The 19,116-nt window shown below is 45.1% G+C and overlaps 1 protein-coding gene across 5 annotated transcripts in view; it reads right to left on the bottom strand.

The window, feature by feature from the left end:
• Positions 1-1,195: 1,195 nt before the first annotated feature.
• Positions 1,196-19,116, bottom strand: part of LUZP1 (leucine zipper protein 1) — a 46,928-nt gene continuing 29,007 nt past the window's right edge. For 4 of the 5 annotated variants that reach the window (XM_040535050.1, XM_040535049.1, XM_040535048.1 and 1 more), the window contains 3 exons: positions 10,020-13,265; positions 4,559-4,723; positions 1,196-2,855 (listed from right to left, as the gene is read on the bottom strand). In XM_040535050.1, coding sequence (XP_040390984.1) covers positions 2,817-2,855; positions 4,559-4,723; positions 10,020-13,160 — 3,345 coding nt within the window. In that variant the 5' untranslated portion in view covers positions 13,161-13,265 and the 3' untranslated portion in view covers positions 1,196-2,816. Of the gene's footprint in view, positions 2,856-4,558; positions 4,724-10,019; positions 13,266-15,570; positions 18,602-19,116 lie in introns of those variants that run through there. The other variant, XM_040535052.1, reaches the window with a different exon arrangement.

Genomic DNA, 19,116 nt, shown 5'->3' with positions numbered 1-19,116 from the left:
GTCACAGGACAGACATCTTAAGTGTCACAGGTGACATCTTAACGACTAACTCTGCTTTATAGGACAGTACTGCAATGCCAAGCAGGTAGTCTGCAGCAGTCTTTTACAGCAGCTCTAATTGTGTCTTATATCATATGGCTGACCAGCTACTAAACAGGTTTGGGAATACAAAATGGGGCAAATAATTACTGCGGATGGCTGAAGAGGTAGGTATATCCTCCTAAATGCAAATTGCAAGGTTCAAAAAATTGCTGCAGGAGATGTTCGGGTTGCTCTCTACAGACCAGCTGCACTGGCTTGGAGGGGTTTTTGAAGCACTGTCTCCCATGTAACCAACGGAGGATGTTAGGCATCTTATATGAGGCAGCATATTTTATTGAAGGGAATCATTTCCTTTAACATGAAAAGGTGCAGAAAGCCAGAATGTGGCTTCATGAGGCTGACAAAGCCTTGCAAGCCAGCCCTGTGAAAGCATGGGTGGGATGTGGCACAGCTGGGCAGGTTGCAATGCTGGCCATCAGCTGTGGAAAGCCTGCAAGATTGCATGAGGAGGCAAGGAAACTGAAACCACTCAAGTAACAAATCCCAGTAATGCCAGAGGGAGAGGTTCCTGTCATACAGTCAATGTCTGAGCAAGGCAAGATGAACAGGGTATGTATCGCACTTTCACAAACAAGTTATAAAGTCCATAGCGGCGTCAGATTACAAAACATGCACCCATTTTCAGCATTTCCTAACAAATACTGTAGGGGAGGGAGGAAAGAGGCATCTCAGAAATCTGAGTTTAATTGCAGAATTTCAGTTTCTTTACTTTTAGTTTGGATTGTGAGTTTGTGGGGTTTTTTTTGGCTTTTTTTAATACTTGATATTTATAAAGATCCCTTTTTTTTTTTTTTACTAGCACTGCCATGTCATGAAGTGGTAAGAGCAGCTGATATAATTTATTTTAATATAATTTAATCTTAAGACTATTAAAGCTGCCACAGTACTAAGTTAAAAGCATTATCTTTTTGTCTTGTTATACAACTTAACATGTATACATGTCATGAAATATAAAAGAATAAAATGGATTGCAAAAAATATACATTTGGGAAAGACATCTAAAATTTATGAGGGGAAACTTTTTTCAAAAATAATCTTTTTCCCCCTCCTCCAAACAAACTTTATTAAAAAAAAAAACACAACAAACACGTCATTGAAACATTTTCCTTATATGTGTTCATAGATATTTTCCAACCAGCTCCATTTTTTTTTTCCTTTTGCCTCTTAGAATTGAGGCATATAATTCCAAGAGATAAGGAGGTGATGCAGCATATAGATGTACACATATGGATAGCTGTACATGCGCTGCTGTGGTAGCTGCTCACCTGGAAGGTAAGATGTGAGAGTGACTGTGGAGGCAACTCAGGTGTGGGAGCTGCTGGATGACAGTTGTTCACCCAGTACCTCCAAAACAGTAGAGGTTTTCCCTTCTGTATCATCTTCCTCATGCCTCTGTGGAGAGGGGCACCTGTTTCTGACAAGCAGAAGAAACCAGTGAGGGAAGTCAATGGTGGTTGTGTACCAGAAAGCCATGGGCCAACCCTGGAGGAATGTAAAGGAAGGAGTGGTAGAGCTACGGTGTGTGAGCCGGGTACGATCTCCTTGCTTAGGGCAGACGCTGTTCCAAGACCTGAGCACCTCTTGGAGCACCTCTTGATGAATCCTCCAACTCTGATGCAGTCAGTGGCCTGTGGGCACTGACAAGGAGCTGTACCTATGTAGTCTTTGACCATACCTCAGTCCCCAGACACAGCTGATGCGGGGGGGTGGGAGCATATCCTGAAGAAGGGCACAGACAAAGGCTGCCTAAGTAGCTGTATTGGAGCTCAGTTTAGGGTCTAATCCTGCTGTTTTCCCCCATCTTTGGAAGGAACAAGAACATTCTACTTCTCAAGCCAGAAGAAAAGTACTTGTTTCTTTGTTCCTTGGAGCTCAATGGCTTAGAGTGAGCAGCAGAGCTGTTGCCTGTACAGCATGACGGACGCAAAGTTTTGGGCAAAAGAGCACCCTAGTCCAAGCCTGGAGAAAGTTTTGCTGTTGTGTGGCTGCTGTTGGTTTGGCTCGGTGGCTCACTTAGTGCAAGAGCTCAGCTGGTGGTTAAGTGGGTCATACGAAGCTTATTGCAGAGAGAGTGAGCAATGGGGGAAGAAACTGTTTCTAAACATTTTCTGCTCTCCTTTCCTGTTATTGTGTAAAACCAGTGAATGTTTTTTTCCTGCCTACAGACAGAGCATGCTAGGAACACAGGTACTGGGGTGACCACAGCCCAAGCCAACAAATATGTATTTAGGAAAGTGTGAGCTCTCACTGGAAACTGAAAGCTTTCAGTTGTGGAGTTGTGTAGGACAGCTTTCACAGGCTGGTGGACTGCAGTTGCAGGGATACTTCCTGCATCTTGTCTAAATGCAGGTGAATAATGAGACGTTCTCTCTTGTCCAGGTCGTACCATCATTCTGTTTGAAAGAGTGGCTATGGCAAGTCAATGTTTCCATATGGAGACAGATCTACTGTTTTATGAAGAAGGTTAAGATTGCAGGTACAGAGATGAGAAGTGGGAGTCCCCTGAGCAAAGTCTCTGCAGCTGCCTCTTCAGCAATGAAGAAAAAAAAAAAAATCACTGGTAAAGTTCCTGTACCTCACAAATCGCATAAGAAAACTGGTTTCAGACTGGCTGAAGCCTCGGAGAGGTTAAAAACAGGTGTGACACCTGTGAGCTTGGTACGATCCTGTCTCTTGCTCCATTATCCTGTGTGTTCATTGGGTGGGAGTACAACTCATCTCCTAGACGTTGTCCGGTAGGCACGGGAGGCACCCTGTAAGAGAGAACCCCGCAGCATCACGGATTGAACAGGACCTGTGGATGCCTCTGGCAGCATTTTTGCTCTGGGGAAAAGTATTGTGATTGCCCTTAGGCAGTCATCCCATGCCCAACAGAATCATAGCCTGATGGTAGGGCAGTGGGGAGAACAGTGACAGGATCAGTTTGGAAGACAGTGACTGCCAGACCTTACAGTGGAATGTTCAAAGCAGAATAACGCAGCCCAGCTCCTCATACGCTTTTACCATCATCTTTTTTTTAAATGCTATAGCATACTCAGCACCCATTTCTGCACCGGACACATGGATCTGGCAAGTGTGATGCATAACACCTGACAGCATGGATCATACTGAGCTGATTTAACATCAGGTGTCTGTAGAGCATGCCTCCAAGTGCAAGGTCTTCAGGCTTCTGTTAGTCAACATGGAAGCACCAACTGACAAATGATGTATGTTATGGTGACCTGACTTTACTCAAGTTTTCATTTACTGCTGTTTCAGTCTATGCAGAGAAAGGGAGGCATCACTGCCTCAGGTAGATGTCTGCGTCTAACCAAATGAATGTCACTGTGGTTAACATCTTGGTGATCACACGAGCGTAACTGTGGTGTACAAAGTGTAGCCGGGGCTGTGTCCCCCTGGTCTGACTGTGTAGGGCTCTCAGTTGCCTCACAGTCATGCTGCTTGCATATCAGGACTCAGCAACTTCTGTGCACCTCCAGTAAGATGCAATGAAGACCGGTTTGATAAAAGTATTTCCTACTGGGTCTGACACATAAAATGGAAAAAAAACAATTTTAACTCTTGCAGCCTTTGGTATGCTTTTGTAGCACTGGCAGTCAGATCCTGTGGGGTTCGCATGCTGGATAAGCTCCAAACCACAGCCAACAAATATTTCATGTTGCGATTCGATGAACGTTATTACAGTGCTGGAGCTGAGGTGCCTAAACCCCTACAAAACCACTTCATATTTTGTTAAAAGAAATTAGGATCCACACTACCAATGCACTGAGCTCTGTACAGCTGCACAGCCGAAGAAGAAATGCCAGGAGAAATTTCAGTCTTTCACACAGTCTTTTGTGGCTGCGCACCTAGGACTGAAAGTCCATCTGGACCACTGGCTCCTCCAAAGGTAGCCCCCTTGTGAAGAGGCTGGGATATGCATGCTCTTCATTTTTCTAGGAAGAAGTCATGATAGCCATGATAAGGTAGGCCATTTTCCACTTCTTTGTGTGGCCAGAAATGTGTGCTCAGCAGGCAGAGCAGCAGGTATGTAGCAGCAAACAAGCACCCTAGTGGTACAGCAGCAAGCTGAAGGAGGTAAGTCCATGGCTGATTTTGTCTCCCCACATCATCTCTGGTTGTGTCCAATATAAAACAGGTGGCCGGGGATGACTAGGTGCAGTGGCTTTTATTCCACGGAGGATGCCTTTAGCCATAGAGATAGTTAAAATTAATTTAATATAGAAAAATAAGTTTTTTTTTTTTTTTCTTACCACTATAGGAAATACTAGTAATTTACTAAAGTGATGCAGACACTCCACCTCTGGGAAGCACTAATCTAAGACTGGATTTCTCCTGAGAGGTTTATCCTCATTTGGGCAAGCAGCTCACTGAGTTATGTTACTGACAGGTCAGTTCAGATGTTGGTTTCCTGCCTGCTAACTCTCTTTTATACATGGGCCTTGAACTTGCATACCTGTTCTTCTGATTGGAGACTCAGTGGTGGGTAGGGGTTGGAATCGGCATCCTGCAGTTCCATCTTGGTGGCTGGCCTTTTCCCTGGTGTGTCAACTTGTGAGAGGTACTCAGAAGAGCCGAACTGTTTTCTTCTGGAACTGGGCACAAAATCTTTGTTTTCATCCTGTGGGAAGAAAAATAAGAGGATTTGGACTATAGGATTATACAATTATACAATTAGGATTTTGGGCTATAGCAAGGTCTGGAATAGCTCCAGGTTCCTGGTCCCAGGTTTGCAGTGTGAGGCTCTGGTTTGAGTACTTTTGGCAAGGAGGGTGCCCAGGCCACCAGACCAGCTCTAGGAAGTCTTCACATATATGCTCGCAGAGAATTTTTTTTAATCCATCCAATAATTTATATCATAAAGTTCTGGGTGCTGAGTCCTCTGTCCAGCTGTGAGCCTTTAGTGCTTGTGATTGATCCATGAGACTCAGGAGGGACTACTGGCAGCAGAAAATCCCAGTTTAGTGAATCAAGCACTCTCTTAAAAATATTAACTCTAAGTGTTAAGCTACCATGGGTGGGAGATGACCAGTAACCTGAATCTTTTATTTTCTTGGTAATGAGGCTGTGATGTGGGAGTTTCCTACACTGTTTTCCCAGTGTAGGCATCTGAACAGTACTTTCAAACTCACTAATGGTTTCTTGAATGTCTGCCAGGACCTCTATGGGATCAGACTCTGGGATTCAGGTGCCTACAGTCTGGGTGCCTACAGTCTGCCTCAAAGCTGTTTTGGACAACTGTGTCTTTTGCTGAGCCTCTACCCTGCTGTGAGTTGCAGAGGTGAGGTGTCCCTATCCACCCGTCAGTTCCCTGAAAATGAAAGATGGCAGTGCCTTTGTTATTGATGTCACTGTCTGGAAAACTTCATCTGAGAACATTGTCATCCACAAGTTCCAGCATGCTGTCATATCAGTTCCAGGCACTGTCACATCAACATCAGATACAAAACAGATCATTGTAATGTTGAACTTATATTTTGCTTACAGAAATACAATTGCAATATTAAAAATAAAAAAAATTGGTGTTGCACTACTGCAAGCCATATCTGATCTGACTTTGGGGATGATATCATGTTTGCTGAAACAAGCAGTGCACAGTCCTGCAAATGCTGCTGGATGCTGGTGGAACAAACTCAGTCCCTGGCCCTGGGGTAAAAGGAACAGCCTGGAAGAGAGAGGCACCAGCCCCTGTGCCTGGCAGAGATACCTCTGAGACAGGCACCAGGATTTGATGAGCTCTCAGCAAAGAGCTGTGATATGTTGTATGCCTGGATGGCAAACACCTGCTGATCTGGGAAGGCATCTAGCAAGTACTAGACCTGACCTCTTCTTCTTATGACCCAAACTTCACAATAAAAGGGAGATGTCAGCAGTGGCACCTCAGAGAATAGGCACAACAAAGGGACAGGTCACGCTGGCACCTCCAACTGATTGTTCTGACAGACTATGGGCTAGAGATAACCATGGTGGGCCAGGGTGCCCATTAAAAGTGAGGTGAGAATTTTAATTTAATGATATTGGTATCTTGCTGAACCTGGACAGCTTACCAAAGGATGGGCATCTCCCTTCCGATTCTGCTGATGTCTTTTGAGGTGACCGGAATAAGCAGAGGTGCTCCACCCCCTTGAGCATCTCATAATGTCAGTCCAATCTCTGCTGTCAGGCAGCCTGAGGTTTATGACTGAAACCAGACATTCTGGTCTCAAAGAGTTTCACAGGTGAGGAACTCAGCCAGGATAGTCAGGCTGGCCACCCACCATGTGTCAGAGAGCCTCCTCAGACTGTACCACAGCGGGGTTGGTATGGCTCAGCACAAGAGGCAATTGCATTATAGAGAAAAATCAACTGGACACTGACGAGGATCTTGGAAGCTGCTTTGAACAGATAGTAACACCAATGCCTCGCACCCTAGAATTCACACAGAACACACTCAAGTCCTTGGACAAAATTACTGAGGTATAAAGAAAGAAGAAGGAAAGAAAAAAAACAGTAATATGGCATGATTGGTTGCTTGAGTTGGAAGCTGATGTGGAGTCAGCAAGGATACAATGGTGATGGGTGCACTTTCTCTTAATCCTTGAGCAGAGGAGAGGAGAGAGCGGGCATCCCTGGATACTGTCAGGGAGAATTCCATGAGACCTCCACCCCCATAAGGTACATACGAAGAAAAGCCTACCTTTAGGTTTTTAATCTAACATCTGTGGCACACCACCCAAGTCCAAGGCAGTCACATTAATATCACAGCCACAAGAAAAAAAAAAAAAAAAAAAGCACATATCTTGCACAGTTGCCGGCTTAATAACAGTTTCCTGTTATTAACTTTTGCACTAAATCAGACACTGCAAATTTTCAGCAAGTATCATGCCAGAGAAATACTTATTTCATTATCTGAAACACAGACCATCCGAATGACTGAAGTGCTGCATCTCCTCGTCTTTCATGAAAGCCTAGAAAAACTGCCTGTAAGCACTAGAGGGAGCAAGTCCTCAAGCTGCAACATCCATCCATCAGTGCCTACAGCTGATCCTACAGCACCTACCCAAAGCAGAGCTCTGAAGAGCTTCTGTAGTGCAATATTGCTCAAAGCTGAGCTTGTGTAGCTTGTTTGCTTACATCAGCAATAAAACAAACCGAAGGCTTAATTTACACCTTGTGCCTGGCATCTCCTTACAAGAATTATTTCCATGTGCTCAGTTTGGATCTGACCCAAAAGACAGGCTGAGGCAGGGGCTAAGCCTCCTGCTCTGCTGCAGCAAACAATCAGATACAATGAGCGTCTCACAGAGAACACAGACAGAACGATGTGGTTCTTACAAAACCAGCACCAACCCTGTATTTTCAAAACAGGATTTTAAGGCGATCTAAGACTTTGAATATTGGAGCCGGAGTAGGTGTTGGGGGGGGGGGGGGGGGGCAGGGTGCTGAGGTGACAGTGACGTCTTTACAGGAAAGCTGAATGTGGAAAGCTGCTCCGTGTTAGTTAGCACTGAACAGTGCTGAGTCTTCCACCAATGAAACAGGAACATCTTTATCAGAAACACAGATCCCATCAGAAAAAGACTGCTTGTGATATTAATCTAAAGATATCCTTCAAAGGCAAATACTTTTTTTTTTTCCTGAGGGCATAAACAATATTTTGAGCTGCCCAAAAACAATTAAATGAAATTTGGATTGCTCTGGTATACCTGTGTATCGCCAGTCTTTCAGGGTAACTTCATGCTGCTCATTTACATGCTATTAATGTACTTATTTTATGGCCATGAATTGAGAATACTGACTACATGGTATCTGGGTGATTTTATTTTTAGGTAAGATGCAGAGAGGGACATAACACAACATTCAAAAGCCCTGTGTGAACTAACCACACGTCTGCTTGCCTGCCTACCTATCACTCCACATATGGCCAAGGATGGAAGCTAGCTAGTTCATCAGAGATAGTGAGACACATAGAGGTTAGGACGCTCTCTGTAAGGTACACTTCAGCTGCTGTCATAGGCATGCTGCACAGCAAGCAAATTTGAGCTAACTGACCTTGAGACCACCTGCAGACTGTACTGCAGACCTACACTCACTCCTGGATGTACTGCTAGGGGAAATATGGGAGAAAAATATGCACTTGCCTAAAGTTTCATTTTTCTGGGAACTGTTCCTTAGCTAGCATGGTAGCCCATAACACCCACATCATTGCCTACCCGAGTTGTGTTTTTTTTGTTTTGTTTTTGTTTGTTTTTTTTCCCTGCAAGCAATAGGTCTTGCAAATGCCTAAAAGCATTGCCAGCTTTGTGAGGTTGACTCGCTTCAGGGTGCTGTCAGAAACTGTTTGGGTTGCACTACATTGAACTACCATTTTCAGAAGAGTTAAATTGGAGAGTCAGATCTTCTGAGAGGAAAGGATCGTCTGTTCTCAGCTAAGCCGTTTGGCCTACAAGGCAGATGTCTTCTCACCTTCTCTTTGGGGCTCCATGACTGGCTGCATGCTAGCCCAGCTGCAAGGAAAGGCCTCTTCAGATGCAAGACTCATGTTTGTGGGTACCATGAATTCAAACTCCTGGGCCAGTGGGAGGCCCAGGGCTGGTTCTCCCATTTCCTAAGCAACATTATGCAAAAGGAGACTGTCAGTTCTGCCTGAATTCATGGAAGAGAAGTACAGACTGCCTGTAGCACACCAGTGACCATGGCCAGGGAGAATATTGTCGCGTGGACTCTCACAACTACAGTTGTAACAGAAGTAGGGTTGCACAGACCTTTCTCCCTATAATATCCATTCAAGCACATTGTCTGGGTGATCCCATTCCTCACTGTCCCCTTCAATACAGGAAATTTAGGTTGTTCACTGAGGTTGATGAATGCCAGCAATCATGCCTGATGCATTCTTAGTGTCCAAACACAGCTGGAAAGCCAACTTGCACATTTTAATGCTAGGCAATAGACTCTACAGAGTAAATGCAATGGTGCAAAGTGTTCTGTGCCTTTCATTGCCAGAGAAGTGGAATGATTTTGTACATCGGCACCATCTCATCTTTGTCAATGCCACAATCATCTGGTTGTGAATTTGTCCCCTCTGTCAACAGTACTATCAGATTACTCACCTAGGCTCCCCTAGGTGGCTGGAAATGGAAGTGGCTGCTTAGATCAGCTTTAAGTAAAGAGCAGAGGCAGTAGGTGCAGTGGGAATCAGCACATGGTTTAACAGACTGGAGGGCCACTTGGTGCCAGTGGGTGGATTTAAAATATGCTGGGGTCTGCAACTCTATTGGCAAGTGCATCTCACCAGCCACTCTCTGCCCCCACTCAGGTGGACTCCTCATTAGTAACACCCAAAAGAACAGGAAAGGAGGAAAGCCATCCCTGTGGCTCTCACTTTTCAGACACTGTATTGATACAGACCAAGGAGGTAGCAACCCTCCCATGTAACCAGCCATCACTGGTCTGTTTAGGAGATGTCCAGGAAGCATTTCCAGACCAGAGTCCAGAAGTGGGCTCTGGTTTTGCATGCGGGAAATCATGCAGCCCTTACCAAACAGAGCTAAAGCTGCCCGGAGGCACAAGCCTATAAAAGTCTCATTTGCCTCATTTTTTTGATGGTTCTCCAAGCTGACTGTGCCATGCAAAGCCACTCTGAAAAACTTATCATATCCTACATACCCTGTGACCGTATCTTCTCTGATCTTGGAAAGACCAAATAGATATCAGTTTGTTATTATTCACATAGCATTAAAAGATCAGTGCAAGTAGATCTAATTTCAAGAAATCTAGATTTCTTTACACATACTTTTTACAAGATACTCCACTGAGTTTGACAGGAGTTGGATGAGGGCAGGAAATAAGCCGTAAGAATTCCAAATCAGGTGCCCTACAACTAACAGACAACTTTAAAACAAGTTGAAAGGCAAGAGCGCTTAATGTAACACACTTACAGGTAATGTACTTTGGTGCCATGTAGCAGCCACTGTAGGATCACTGGTGTAGCTCCTGCGCGTTAGCAGTTCTGATGCACTTAAGTTACTTTTGGTCCTTCGGGACCCCAGTTCAGGGGCATTCCAGGAATTAGCTGTGGCACTGGTTCTTGCTGAGGTCTGCTCCAAGGAGTTTGTTCGTGCACTGTTCCCTTCCATTTCGGAGAGGTCCACTGAGGACGTGCACTTGTTTGCAGTACTGGAAGCTGCATTTTTCTCTACTTTTGTTTGAGAGTCCTCCACGGAATGTAAGCCTTGTCTTGTTCTCCATGAACTTCTCAGAGTCACATGTTTTGTTTCAGACGAAACTGCATCTGAAGAGCCGTGGCTCTTTGAGCTGATTGTCTCTGAAGGCAACTCACTGTTCTTCTCTGAGAGTTCAGTAGTCTTTATTACAATGCTGCTTCTGGAGACCACTGTTTCTGTTCTACCTCTCAGAGCTGCCTCTCCAATTCTGTCGGCCTCAGATAATTTCAGAGCACTCCTATTAACTGATACCTCGAAGGGTGGGGAGAGATTGTTAGTTATTGTTGAGGGCTCATTCAGAGCAACTCTGATGTTGCTGGTGGTAACATGCTTCTCCTTTGCTGATATGTCTGCACTGGGCCTTGGAGCTGTTGGCTCAGAGGGGAAGATCGTGATGCTGCTTGTCATTTTATTTGTTACCGTTTTAAAACTAGACTTCTGTTTTTCTGACTCTGCCTCAGATGTAGTCCCTCCCATGACTGCCTTCATGTCCTTTTCAACAATTGCAGGTTTAATGATGGCTTTTGATCTCAGAGCTTCTCTTGGGCTGAATGACCTTCTGGATTTAAATCCTCCAGTGCTGGCATCTGATGCTTTTATACACTTGGTGGAGTCTTCATCATGTACAGTGTTTTTGTCATTTTCAAAGAGAGATGCTCTAAAAACTCCCCTGGAATTGGAGAACTGCTTGGAATTGGCTTTCTTCCTTGTCTCAAAATCTGATTGAGTGTTTGTTTTTTTGCTTCTTCCTGTTTCTTCATCTGAATTAAGTTTGTCATGACTACTCCGGATGGTTTTGGAGTCTGTTTTTAAGCCAGCATTTACATGATCTGTTGCTGAAGTTGAAGATTGCTCTGTGTCTTCTTTATCAGGACCTGTAAGAATCTGTAGAACGTCTTCTTGACTCCTTGAGTGATGTGAACGCTTTGTTGGTGAAGGTTTTGCGTTTTCAAGTGACATGTCTGTGAATTCTCTTTCCTGGGAGATTATTGCTCTTTTAGCCCTTCCCTCTAAGGGCTGCTTGTGTGATGCTGCAAAGGTGTTCATTGCTTCTGTTTTAGTGCCAATGCAATTTGATGCCAATGTGTGGGAGGAGAGGTGGTACCTGTATGCTGATGCCATGCCATTGGAAGAGGAATAATTACCCCTGGGGAGCAGTGTGTCCCCCAAGAAGTCACTAACTTCTGCCTGGCTTGTTTTCAGCTTCTCAGCTAAAGAAGCCACTAATTCACCTTTGCTCGACTTGTCATCCCGTATGTCAGTGCTGGTTTGGCAGTTGCCCCGGAGTGTTTGAGATGGTTTTTCAGCCTTGGATCTCAGGCCTGTGTCACCAACAGGTTTAGAAGGTGTTTTCCAAGATTTCTGCTCATGTGCAGCAGGAGGGTATCGACTGAGGACAGATGGCTGCTCCTTTGGTCTCTTCCCCTCGTTCTGCACGATGGAGGCTTCCTTCTGACCAGATGAAAAAGTGGAAACTGAAGATTTCTCTTCCAGTCTTTTCATATCTGTTGCAGCAGCATCCACACTGGATGCTTTTCCTGCTTTTCTGTTCATTAAACTCGGACTGGGTACCTGCTTACCACCATGGCTGTAGCTGTCATTACTGAAGGAGAAATCTCTGTTCTTTACTCTTTCCCGGCGCTGCTGAGGTGAAACCTCCCTTGGCTTGTGCTTGGTGGCTGTTAAATCTGTTGCAACACCTCTGTATTTAGGTCTGTCATGTTTTCCCCTGCTAGAAAAGCTATCTTCATTTTCAACCTCTCCATTTTCCAGATCTTTCTGTTTCTTTATTTGCATTTTTATTTCTTCTAACTGACCAGTTAAGAGTTTGTTTTTATTCTGTTCACTCAAGTAACTGTCTTGCAGGTCATTGTTTTTGGCTCTCACTTTTTTCAATTCTTCTTCTAAAGATTCAAAATGCTTGATCTGAGTTTTAAGTTTCTCAATTTCTTGGGTGAGATCTTTCACTTTGTTGTCTTCCTGATTTTTATTCTTTTGGTTTTCTGATTTATTCCTGGTTTCATTTTCTACATGTTTTAGGTAATCCACACTTCCCTTCCTTCTGGTCTCTTTAGAAGGCAATGCAGAAGTCAAGTCATCTTCAATTCTCAAATCATTTCTGTCAAGGAGATTATTTGATGACCTTTCTAGCAAGTTGGATGCATTTCTAGTTTGATCTGCCCTATTCAGTTTATTGTTTTGTTCTAGTTTCTGTGTTAGCTCCTGGATTATTTTCTCATTCTGCTTTTCTCTTTCATTAAAATGTTTTCTTTCACTGATAAAGGTTAGTGCTAAAGATTTCAGTTTTTCTAACTCACCCGTTAAGCTCTGCTCAGTTTTATCCAGCCTGTCTTCAGATGCTTCAAGTTCTTTAACTTTCACTCGAAGTACTTCTAATTCTGTAGATATCTTTTTGGTCAAATTCTTTTCTTCATTGAGGCTAAGACACAGCTGTGTGCAGTCATTCTTGCTCCTACCAAAGGCCTCCTCCAGTTTCTCCAGCTCTGCCATTCTCCTCTGCAGGTGTTCAATTTCTGACTTCAGTTCTCGGGTGAGGCTCTCTTCCTCTTGAAGTTTTTCTTTCATTAACCGGCAAAGCTCTTCAGCTTTCTTAATTTCTTCATCCTTGCCTTCAATCTTTAGCACTCTTTTCCGTAGGGCTTCAATGTCAGCTAGCATGCTGGAATTGCTGCCTTCTGCCTGGATAACTTTGTCCTGGAGGTCAAGCAGCTCATCCTCTGCTTTCTGGAGATTTTTGGTTGCTTCCTCCAGTTCATCAAGGCGACGACTAAGACTCTGCAATTTGAATCGTAGATGCCGATTTGAGGTCTCCTTATAACCTGTAAATTCTGCCATGTTTATTTTTTATTCCTTTTAGGTAGAAGCTTTGCTCAGTCTGGGTGCTTAACACTTTGTGTATTCCTGTTATGTTACACTTTCTTTGGAGAGCGGCAACTCACCCTAAAAGAAAAAACACTTGAAATGAGTAGGGAAGCTCAGAATACACATATTATATATCTGATATGCATATACATACATATACAAATATTTATATGATTTTTTTTTAAATTAAACGTGTTTCTGGTGCTAAATTAGGAAAAAATAAACTGTGAAGGACCACTTTGGTTATACAGAATTTCCAAAAATAGCCTGTTACCAATAGCTGATGAAGGAAGTGTCCTCTGCTGTCTGCACAGGCAATGCTTGCCTACCCTGCAGCCCCGCACAGCCAGGGTCAGCAGTTGATACAAGCCTGCCTTTGCACAGGCTCCTGGGTCAGGCACATGCAGGAGCCAGGTCCCTACACAGTCATGTACCCATGCAACTAATGACTCTCATCTCAGCCATTCATGTCTCCTGAAGACTCCTTACAGATGGAGACTCATGGACTATGAATAAGACCTGGAAACTAGAAAATACAGACCCCCAGACATTCGGTGAGTGACAGCAAGTGGGGCTGGAAGGCCGAGCAGGCAGTTCTCAGTGCATGCAGGCCCCCCCCACTAGTTGTGCATGGCCTTGATTCACAGAGGTGGGGGAAGGCAGAAGCTCCCTCATGTCTCTGCTAAGGGACTGCTGCATGCAGCTTGCCTGGCTGCTCCAGCAAGAAACAGGGAGCTCCAGCATACCGGTGAAGGCTGAGAGCTGCTGCCAGCCAGCACTGCCCATCGCTTCCAGTATTTCTCCTGCAGCCGACCTTACTTGGCATCAGACTTTACCTGGGTTGTAATTATGCCCCGAGGACACTGTACCAACGGAGTTTCAAGTTTCTCCTCTCCTGTTTCAAAAGCTGTCAGTGCCATCAGCTGTCACCCATTCACCCACCCAAGACAGGAGCAGTTGCAAATCCTCATGCTTCTATTCCTTGCTGCCACTGATGATGAGCAGCAATTACAGTATATGGGCAAGCTCCAACACACTAAATGTAGCTCTCTTCCCAGGTTGGAGATGGCAGGGCTTTTTTCAAACGGCCCTTCTGTGCTCAGCATGGGGTAGCCAGGATGGAGGTGGGAGGATAAGGTATCCTCCTCTGGTTCTCAACATCAGCATTGTCCTGTCCTGGGCTTCAGGTACATCCCACCCATGCAGTGAGTGTGCAAGGGCTAATGCAAGCATGTGGAAGGGGAGGTGACTGCAGCTCTTTGACCTGTGCCCTTGCTCAGGCTGTCTGTCTTGAAGCAGGATATGGCCTCCAGCATTTCTGTCGGAGCTCTCTGCAGAGGAAACACTCAGAAGTTTCCTATTTCACAGTGCCAAGAGGTGAACAGCAGGATGTGGGGAGGAGACAGTGCTGGTAAAGGGGACTGCCGTGCCCCAGCACAAAGCCTTTGATCGAAGGTGATTCATTTCCTGATGGGCAAAGGGGACTGCAGTGCAAACACACACCAGTGGCACACACCAGCCAATTGCCATGCACACCAGGCACCCTGAGTGCACATCAGACACCCATGGCATGCATCAGGCACCCGTTGTGCACACCAGGCACCCTGTGGTCCCTCTTCTGCGGGATGACTCTCACCAACATATTTGCTCAGTCTCATGCACACCAGGAAGCTGAAAGGAGCACTGTAAAGAGCAAATGAACAGGAACCTCGGGCCCCCTGTATGTACTGGGGTGTCTGGACTTGGCTGTACACATGTCCGCTCCCTCACTATGGTGGTCACATCCCACGCCTGAGCCACCCTCCCTTGCGCTGCCTACACACCATAAAAGCCACATAGGCCACAGCCCTGCTGAGCGGCCGACAGCTTTGGCTGCAAATAGGAAAGGCTGTTCAGACCCAGGCAGGATCCCATCAAGAAACGTCACCAGAATGTCACAAGAAAGGGCAAAGCAACTTTGCAGCACCATGAAAAACAACACTGTTCCCAGCATGCCTTGGAGAAGGGAGTTAATGGTTAACTCAGCGTCAGGCACCAGTCAGGAAGCACAGTCAGACCCAGCCTTCAGTAACAGCAGCTGCATTTCAGACTGGCTGTCAGGATGCAATCCTGCAGGAGCTTCACATGGGCTCAAATGTGGGACTCTCAGCAGTGCTTGTGCGCAGCACTGACTTTCAGGCCACAGCTCTTGCAGGTTGCTTCTGCAGAGCTCGGCAGGTGAGGGCTGTGTGCTGCCTGTGAGCACTGCACCAGTCTGGGGAACAGCTCTGGTTTCCAAGTGACAGGCTCCTCACCATGGAAAGATCACAGCAGCTTTGCAAGCTCTGTCAGTGAGACTGGCCTTACAACCCCCGTCTGAAGAAAAGGTGGAAAATGAAGATACCTCCAAAGGCAGGTGCGCAGAGGGGTCAGGGAGCTGGATCTCCCTCTCCTCCCTCTTATTCTATTCCTGCAGAATCAGCTGTCATCTAGGTAGAGTTGAATCTCTCCTCTCACACCCTCCGGGTCCTTAGGAAGCTGCATCATGAAGGGCAGTAGTGGCTCAAGTTCAGTGAACTACTGCTTGCAGAGAGAGGCCCTTGCCCTCAAAGACGGGACTTCTGAGAATAAATTATCTCCCTGGGCAGTGACCTGGCATGGTCTGATGGAATCTACAACAGGAAGAACAGGGGTTATGGGCACAGACTCCTGGGAAGGGATGCACTATTGCAGCTAAACCACCCTTAAACTAACTTGTTCCACCAAATCACCCTCCCGAAGTTGGTTCCTGCAGATTTGGGACCATGGCTAGGTAATTACCTGCCCTTCTGTCTGTACCTGGTAATGCTTGGTGAAGAGCTTGGCGGGAATTAAGAGTCAAGAATTAGACCCTCAGGCTACACTGTCAGAGCCCATGGGTCACAAAGAGCAGGAGAGGGATGTTGAGGCACTATCCCAAGAGTCATTGATGCCAGAGGCTGCTCAGAATCCCAGAGGAGAACCTGATTTCTAAAGAAAAATTCAAATCTTTGAATTAAACTGAAAATTGAACTCAGTAATTAATTCTGAAAATGGTGAGGGAATGGTAGATCTCGTGGCAGAAGAATCCCAGAATACATGCCTTCAAGGTCAAAGGGACCTTCTGAGATGTTGCCTTCCCCATAAACCTTCTCATATGTCTGGAATTAAGGGCCCTCCCAAGACTGCATCTGCAGAGATCACTTGTCTTTGCATCCTGTCTTCTGTGCCAAATTCACTGTTCCACTCAACAGCAGCTTGGGGTCACTGGAGATCTCTCATAGGCTTCAAAGCCTGCCAACTATCCAAATCTTCCTCTGTAGGAGACAATAACCAGGACTTACCTCATTGCCAGAGTACTCAGAGGCAGAGCAAACAAGCTGCTCTGATGAGAGCTCACCTTTGATTTATATTTAGAATTAATGGTTCCAAAATTTTAACTGTGGCAGCTGGTTCCTCTGCCCTCTGGTTAACTGTCTGTTGCGTAGGGAACATTTAAACCCAACAAATTAGAAATGATGGGCCCCCAGGTGCACCTCATGTCACATAAAACTCATTTCTCCACAGTACATCCTCACCAGAAGCATTTTGCAATGTACTCCACCTGGTTTCCTCAAAAACAGCCAGACTGCCCTGATAAGTCGTCTTTTGAAGAGAGAGACCTAGTCTGTAACACCAAACAGACAGTGGGATTCTCAGTGCTTGGGAGACTCCCCAAAACAATCTCAGCTGATTATGGCACCAAATATCTGCTCCTTGGGTGTTGAAACATTTTTTCTCAAAACTTTTTTGGGGTATCCTATGTCCTGTATCTTATTTGATGTCTCTCAAGAGTAGTTATTTTATTTATTATATTTATTACCCCTCTGACAGGCATCAAATAGGGAACAGTTGAAAGATCTTGAAGCAAGGGATACAGGACAACTTCTAAGATAAAGACATCCTATGATGTGGTAGCAAACATCTCCAGGATCTTCAGGACCCTTGAAGTCTGTAGCTAAATCAGTGAGGGCTCTGTGTGGCTTGGTAAATCACACACAACTGCCCTTTGGGATCTCCCATAACCACCTTGAACTCTGCAGAATCTATGTGGGAACATTCCTAGCCTCACTGAGCCCCACAAGGACATCCTTCATACTCCAGCCAAACAGCCAAATTGCTGCCACACACAGGTACACATGTTCCCCCTGCCTAGAGTCGCTGAGGCCTTGAGCTCCTTTCCTATCTGACCCAACCTTTCCTGTAGAAATGACTCATAACTAATGATTTCAGAAGTTAAAAAAAAAAAAAAAAAAAACTCACACATTGTGAGAACTGAGTCAAAGTTAAAGCCCTCTCTGTTGTCTTTTGCTAATATATCACAAGCTTGTTAATATACGAATACAGTGATGGATAAACACTAAGAAAATCAACTTATTTTGGCCTTCTAAGAGAAAAGGTGGGATTTCTCTGCTTTAAGTCACACTGCTACAAGGTTTATATATCTGAGTTGGTCATGATCTCCAGACAATGGCATGGCATATTCAGAGGACATTCATTTCATTCTCAAAGCGGATTCTAGAAGACCAGATAACGTACCCTCCACCTCTCTCCATGGAAGGGGAATAAGCAGCTCAGGCTTAAATGGCAAAAGTGATGGGAAATGAATCCCAAGTAAAGATTGATTTCTGGATATAAAAAGAATCCTAATTCGTGAAGGCTCTCAGTGAAGAGTTGCACATTTCTAAACAACCAGACTTGGGACAGATCTCTTGGATGAGATTTAATTAACATACTTCACAGTCATAAATCTGCAAATTTCAGATGAAGAAAACCCATCACAGCTCCATACATCTTGTACACCTTTATGAGGGATCTGGTGCTTTGTCTAGTGCTTTTGTATTCTTTAGAAGAGTTCCAAGCAGCATGCCATCCTTGGAGCAATCCCAGCCTCACAAGCCTCTTATCAATAGGGTGTTTTATTATTTTTACTCTATGCTACTTTCTTCTTTTAATATATTTTATTGTGGAGGAATCCCAAAGAACAAAGGGCTGCTATTGCCTTCCTAAGAAACACAGGCCATAGAGTTTCACCTACAAAACCCAACACTGAACCGTACAGTAGTACTCTTCAAAGTATGTGTGCAGCAAGACCTGCTTTCCCACAGCTATTTGAAAAGCAACGTGTCAAAAGATGTACTGACTCATAACATTCAAAAGGGAAGATAGGACACATATGTATGTACTATGTGTTTGACCTGCTGGTCAAACTGAGGCACAAGAGGGAAATACACAGGCAGTGGAAGCAGGGACATGTGGCCTGGCAAAAGTACAGGGATGCTGTCCGGATGTGCAGGGATGGGATCAGGAAAGCCAAGGCACGGATGGAACTGAGCTTGGCAAGGGCTGAGAAGAATGGGAATGGGAAGGGATTCTATAGGTACATTGCTCAGAAAAGAAAGGCCAAGGAGAGTGTCCCCACTCTGATGGACGAGAAGGGAGAACTGGTAGGAATAGACATGGAGAAGGCTGAGGTACTCAACAACTTCTTTGCCTCATTCTTCACTGTCAGTCAGGTTTCCCACCTCTCTTGTTTCCCTGAACCCATAGATGGGGGCTGGGGGAGCAAAGTCCCACCCATTGTAAGCGAAGAGCGGGTCCAAGACCACCTGATGAAACTGAACAAGCACAAGTCTATGAGCCCTGATGCCATGCATCCCAGGGTCCTGAAGGAACTGGCTGATGTAGTTGCCAAGCCTCTCTCCATGATATTTGAAAAGTCCTGGCAGTCAGGCGAACTCCCTGGTGACTGGAAAAAGGGAAACATTGCTCCCATTTTTAAAAAGGGAATAAAAGAGAACCTAGGGAATTACAGACCAGTAAGCACCACCTCTGTGCCTGGCAAGGTCATGGAAAAGATCCTCCTGGAAGCAATGTCAAGGCACATGCAACA

The sequence above is a fragment of the Cygnus olor genome, chromosome 23 (genome assembly GCF_009769625.2).
Source record: "Cygnus olor isolate bCygOlo1 chromosome 23, bCygOlo1.pri.v2, whole genome shotgun sequence".
NCBI lineage: Eukaryota > Metazoa > Chordata > Aves > Anseriformes > Anatidae > Cygnus > Cygnus olor.
The sequence above is the reverse complement of the archived record's forward strand: the minus strand, read 5'-3'. Positions and strand labels throughout refer to the sequence as shown.